At 36.1% G+C, this 6,832-nt stretch overlaps 1 protein-coding gene across 1 annotated transcript; it reads right to left on the reverse strand.

Moving 5' to 3' along the window:
- Positions 1 to 836: 836 nt before the first annotated feature.
- LOC122644691 (aspartic proteinase CDR1-like) lies at positions 837 to 2,099 on the reverse strand. Its single transcript, XM_043838088.1, has one exon. The coding sequence runs from the start codon at positions 2,097 to 2,099 to the stop codon at positions 837 to 839; it is 1,263 nt and encodes a 420-aa protein (XP_043694023.1).
- Positions 2,100 to 6,832: the final 4,733 nt, after the last annotated feature.

A 6,832-nucleotide genomic window follows, 5' to 3' on the forward strand; every position in this document is an offset into this window, starting at 1 on the left:
TGGTATTCTCTATGCAATGAGAAATGCGAGTTCACTTCTTCTGATGATCTTGCTCTGCGGATTGGTGTATTATTGACCAGAATCGAGCTTTAGGAGAGGAGGATACAAGGGCTGCTAGCTCTTTGGATTAGCTTTTATGGTGTCCATTGCAAGGTTGCAGCAGAGAGTCACAGCTGATGTCAATTGGGTTGATGGGCAACCAGGGATCCTTTTGTACGAGTTTAGGAGGGAATGGGTAGCCATGGATGAGATGAGAGCAGAACTGGAGAGGATTTTTGTCCGGAAAATTGACTGTATCCAACTGTTGCCCACATATATCTTAATGGTCAAATTTTAGTCCAAAGTAAGCAAGGAAAGTTGCTCAAACTCTAATTCAAAGTTTTAATAAATTACAAAAATGTCATCAAATGGAGATGCATGTAAAATATAGAATGACATCTTTTGTAATTAATTATCTACTTCCTCTACTCGTTTTAATCTGAAATGCTTGCCTAGTCCTCTATTAAATGGACTGCCCATGTATTGCCATGTGACAAATAGTGAAGCGTTATATTTCACTAGGCATAGTGATGGGGAAGAAAACCCTATTAAAATCCACTTCTATTTAATACCCATATGTATCGATACTCATTTTTGTTGTCATACCCCTATTTTTCTTTTTGGTAAGTCATACCCCAAGTAACTGTGCTCTCAAGAGCTTGATTATGAACTTAAAAGGCAATGGGAATAACTAAAATATATAAATGAGAGAGAGAAAGAGAGAGAGCACACTCAATAAAAAGATGCCACTTCTATAAAGGCAAAATAAAAACATAGAAATCTCAAATATGCAACCACTACTGTGGTTTGGTACAATCAGTTGGCTTGAAGAATAGCATCTTATTTGCAAGATCATAGCCAATCAAAAAGTTCATTTGAGCGAAGTTGCCAAATATGGCAATATTATTGTCCGGATTCATGGCGAAGCAAACCGATCCATCCGGAGTACTAACAAATGTGTTTTCCGGCTTCAATTGTACATCAGCACCAGTGAAATGCGCCGTGATCGTCACATCAATTTTAGTATTACTCGAATAACATAACTGTGTTCCCTTGTTGGTAAGAGGTTGACCACTAATTGCACCCTTTACTGCTACTACCATCTGATTGTAAAACTGGGTTGGGATCAATATAGGAGGAACACCAGTATCAATGATGAGGTTACCTTCTTTGCTCCCATTAGGACTCAATGCATGATCATAAGGCAATCTTGTGTTCCCAACACTCATTGCTTGAAGGGTCACGTAGTAAAATGTATCCTTAGGTTTAACTACTAAAGGTGTCGAAACAGTTCCGGAACCTGAAACCACAGCTTCATTACCAATGGTAAGTTTACTTGTAACAGTTGGGGCACTTAATGGCACCAAACAGTACGAGAACTTGAAACCATATGTTGAAGTTAATTGGGTAATCATCGACATCGAACCCAAACCAAGGCCTACTATACCTGTACCTCGCTCGTCGAAGGTACCTGAGTTGTTGTGACCACAACCGAATACCTTATTTGGTAACGATAAGGAACCGAAGGTGAACGTATCGGTGGCGAGATTTCCTTTGGTATATTGTGCACCTCCATATCCATAACCATATTGGCAATTCTTGCTTCTACTACAAGGGTTTGGACTTAGCTCTTCACACATTTTGTTTTGACATGGAAGGTCTTTATATGTTGATGATTTAGTAGGATCGAAGAGAGGAAGTATTTGCTTGTAACACCCTGGACATGGTGCACATTGTGTCCAAATAAGATCACTACCTGCATCAAGAATTCCATGGACTTCGACGGGTGGCGTACCGATCGAGAATTTGACAAGGTACTGACCTTTGTCAGGGAGAACATCTGCAGCAACATGGTTTATTCCTCGAAGGAAGGACTTTTGCCAATGTTGCCAAGATGTTTCAGAAGGATTATATAATGGAGAGAATGGTGAATCACGATGGATGAGATCAATAGTGAGACTACCATTGCTGGATTCAATGACATCTAGGTTTGAAAGAGATATGATAAAGATTATAGCTAGAATAAGAATGATTGAAAGAAAATTGAAATGATTTGCCATTCTAGAGAGAGAGAGAGAGAGAGAGAGAGAGATGAAGATTTGAAAGTTAGGGCTGCTGTATTTATAGAATGAAATGACAAAGAAGATAGACAATCACTAAATGGGAAATTGTATATATAGAATGTTTATAAATCTGACACCCAAAACTGAAATTTTGCCTTTAATTGCATTGATGATTTCATTCCAATTTGTTGCATTAGATTTTGAGTTCTAGCTGTTTTAGAAAGAGAGAGAAAGAATCCAATTGTATAATGTATTTTTAGATCTCTTACCATATATGTCATCTATACATATGGATTAATGCAGTGGGTGTGCTCAATGAAATGATGACATATCTACGTATCATTTGCCTTTAACAATCACTGGATTGGAATATTATACATGGCTTACTGTCATGCGTAATGTGGTACAAATATAGAAATAGGCCAAAGAAGGGTCCTCCCCTCATTCCTTTTCAATTCTCTAAATTAATGAGTAAGAATGACCCAATTATTCCTCAAAATTTTGTAAAGAGAAATGTAGTTAAATTGCTTGAGCCCTTTCTATTTCTGCTCTTACTTTTTCTTTTACCTTTTTTTTTTGTTTTTTGGTAAACTAAGCTTTAGTGATAAGAACGTGTAGTATACATGGATTCTGACTTAAACCTTCATGAAACCATGGAATGAAAATGGGATAAACAGTTCCATACGTTAATAACTGAGCCATCCTGACAAGGGAGTTAGCCACGCTGTTTTCCTCCCTTTAAATAAAAACAAAAATACATGATTCCAAACTAGATATCAAATGAGCTGTAACGGTCATATCCATTGGGGCAATACTAGTAGAGAGTCCTTATAATGCTGCACCATTTAATATACCATTGACCGGCTATGCCATTGCGGTTACTGCTACTTGATTGTTGAGAAATTGAAGGTTATTATGATTCATAACTGCTTGAAGAAGCTCATTGTCACCAAGAAACTGGTTGTCATCTGTAACAGAAGTGTAACCACTCCTTATTTGTAGGGATTGATGAGCTCCATAATAATTCTTAAGTGCATGAAATAGATGAAATTATGGTAATTTATTCCCACTAGAAAATGTTGAAAGTGATGAAATTGAAAGCATGTAACCACTGGTCAACTGTGGAGATTGATGAGTATTAACCATTGTAGTAGAGAATGTGGTGGTGTAACCTTTGGTTGCACGTTGAGCACTTAAGTGTGTAACCTTTTGAATAGAGTTAAGATCATTTAATGCAGAGGTTGGTCGAAGGCAACAACCATGATGAATCACTATATCGGCATCGACAGTTGAGCCATCTTATTGGCAACCATATTCACAACACCAGAGGCTAAGATTGGTGGTGGAGTTGCAGTGGCATTGGAGGCCCAAGCTCATGGAGGATGTAGATTATTTTAAGGTTTTATTGAACATATTCAATTAAAAGAAAAAAGAAGTAAAATGCCATGACAATATTTAAGGCCATATATATGTAATAATGGAAACTTACAACCTAGCTTATTGAACCCCAGGGAAAAAATTATTCAAAACACTTAATGATTCACTAAAACAAAAAAAGGAAAAAATAGTTCCTACAAGCCCATGATAGGAACATTTCCTAAACACCCCCACTTTGAATATTGCCATATGGATGTTCTAACCGTTGGATATCTCTATGAATTCTTGTGTATGTCCATGCACGCCTACATACTTTGACACTACTATGCACTCTTCCATAACTTTATATTTCAAAACTCTATTTTTCCATGTGAAAAACTCCATTAGTGCTGAAACTTGATACTTGAGAGTAGGAGATAATTTAGATATGCGCCTTCTACAAAAATAGTAATGATTGCAAAATTTTGAAATTCTTAATTTCTTTATAAAGAAGTTAAATATGTTTTTACTGGAATTGGAAATTGATTATAGGTAAAAAATAAACTATTGATTATAGTACTAAAGAAAATGGCTCACATATTGGACCTAACGGAGACGTTGAATTTTGTTACCCCCTAGCAATGACTACAATAGCATACGGATAAATATTGGTATCTCTCTCGAGAAGGACTCTTATCCTTGCACCTAAGCCATATCACCCTCACATCCCTAAAAATGATTCAAAAGACCATTTTAATCAAATGCTAAAGGAGGTATTGTTCACCTTCCCTAACCATGTAAATTTTTTTTTATAGAGTATCAAAAGGGACACAAAACCCGAAAAAGAACCCCCAAGACCGCAAGAGTGTGACCATGTCTTTCCAACAAAGGCATGGAAGGACATTTGATTGAATTTAAGTCCAAAATTTGACACGTGTCTAATCCTTAAGATGTACATTTAATCCAAGGGGTTAGTCGATCAACTCTCCATATGACTCAAAATGGAAGACTCCCCTTTTTCAAGTGGGTGTATTACAAAAATATCTCAGATATCTTACAAATTAATACGCAGCTAATCAGAACTCTAGTTTATTTCATTATATTTATAAATAAAATTGTGATTCTGATTTCTCTCACTAGGTATGTCTAGAAAAGTAGGTGAACGAAAACAATTACTTGTGCGATGTGGCACGTTGGGAGTTTGGTTCCTCGGCACGTACCAACAGGCGAACGTACATGTGAAAGCCAACCACTTGTCCTATTTTTGCCATTTACAAAGGGAGAAGGGGTTTGTCAAGTTTCAAGTTTCAACTCAAGAGGAATTAGTCACATGAAAAACTGAAGCATTGAATTTTACAAAGGACCAATCTAGACCTGCATTCTGCATATCTGACGGTAAGAGCAACTGAATCACCTTTCCATGCATGTGGCGAAATTAGTTGTGGTAGTGCACCTATCTTTCTTGATGTAATTTTTTGCCCAAATTTGCTCCCTCATATAAGAGATTGAGAGCTTTTGTTTAATCCAAATCCCTTAAGGAGATAAAAAGTTTATGGGGCGTTGTTCTCTGTGCCACAACGCAGGCTGCGCCCAGACACATGGGGGTGGGTGCAATGACCACCCTGCCCCCTTGAGTGGCAGACCCATATGCCTGGACGCAGCTTGCGCTACGGCACAGAAAACATTCTCCCAAAGTTTATATTCACTATTACAGAAAGTTTTAGAAAAAGTTTGAAATCTCTCCTATGCACCTATACTTTACCTATATTTATTGATATTCTCCCATGAAACACTTTTGCACAATTATACTCAATTTTAAACAACAAATTCTCCTATGCCTCATTTTGAATTTCAATTTTGCCCTTCTTAGTATATTAACAAATGATTTTTCACAATCAAAGTTTGCACAAATGTATAGTTAAAAACCTCTTTCTCTCTCTCTCTCCCTCTATGTGTGTGTGTGCTCACGCACGCGCTGAGCGCGTGGATTAGTCCCACATCGGGTGTTTGAGTGTGGTGCGTATTGTGTATATTTTCCATTCCGCAATCCCAAAAGTTAGTTAACTTTTTGGGATAGGCATGTGGTTTGTCCGATTACCAAAAAAAAAAGAAAAGATCTCTCTCTCTCTCACTCTCACACACACATATGAAAATATAAAACCTATTAATATTTTCTTTGATGGGCAACACAATATAAAATTTTGTAACCAAAAAAAAAAAAAAACACTATATAAAACTCAAAGACTCTACCCAAAAAAAAATTATATAGAATGAAAGAAATATTGATCTGAATCTTTTCTACAAAATACGTGCATTCTTATTTAAAAAGTAAAGAAACAAGGTATGGGTGAAAGTGTTGTGCAAGTTTAGGATTAGGGTTTCAATTGTACAAAAGTATTTCATAAGTAACTATATATATAATATAGTTATTGAAAATTTCCCAAAGTTCGAACACAAAATTAGTGGGTTTTACTAGTTGATTTTTAAAACACATCTTATTCTTTCAATAAAAGAAAATTGATTGTCCTAAAAAAATTATGATAGAAAAATGTTCTTAAAATGGTAACCAATCATAGTTTTGTCAACACTATACAAAGATAATTTATCCTTGAGGGGAACAATAATATGGGTGGGGACGTGCAATTTCATTTTTGTGCTAGCATTGCGGAGATCTTTCCCCCTTATTTATTTATGTATTTATTATTTTCAATGTATTGGCAACTTATTTCAACCAAAAAAAAAAAAAGTATTGGTAACGTACTAGTGCAACATTAATAAATAAAAGGGAGAGGGATTCCTACCAGACTACATGGCTCTTGTATCAGTTCAGGGGCCAATGAGAACGAACGCACATGGATGCGTACATCCAATAGAAATGAAATTTTTTTTTTCCATTTTGATAGGAGGTAGAATGATTATTTGCCCTTCTTATGTCTATTTAGTCGCAGACACCACCACGCAACCTAACAATCTTTTTTTTCTCTAAATAAAATGAACCTTTAATGTTATTGAAAATAAAAATTAATCTTTAATAATTTTTTTTTTTTTTTTGGGATAGAAATCTTTAATAATTGAAGACAAGAATCTAAGGAGCATTACAACTACCCCACTACTTAGCTAGTCTACGATAAGGTGGTCCCTCACCAACCAGGTTTCCAAGGGAATTTGCTTGGACTTATTTTATTCTTTGGTTGTGGACTTGTAGTTAGACTTTCCTGTTTCTACCAATTTTTTCCCATAAAAAGTTAAAGGTTGGGCTTTCAATTGTCATGAACATGAGTTCAAAGACCCAAAAATAGGAAGAAAGATGGTGATTGGAGTACATATGTCACTAAAATTGGGGCCGCTCATCCATAATGGGCCAAAGGCCCAAC

This window comes from Telopea speciosissima, chromosome 11, assembly GCF_018873765.1.
Source record: "Telopea speciosissima isolate NSW1024214 ecotype Mountain lineage chromosome 11, Tspe_v1, whole genome shotgun sequence".
NCBI lineage: Eukaryota > Viridiplantae > Streptophyta > Magnoliopsida > Proteales > Proteaceae > Telopea > Telopea speciosissima.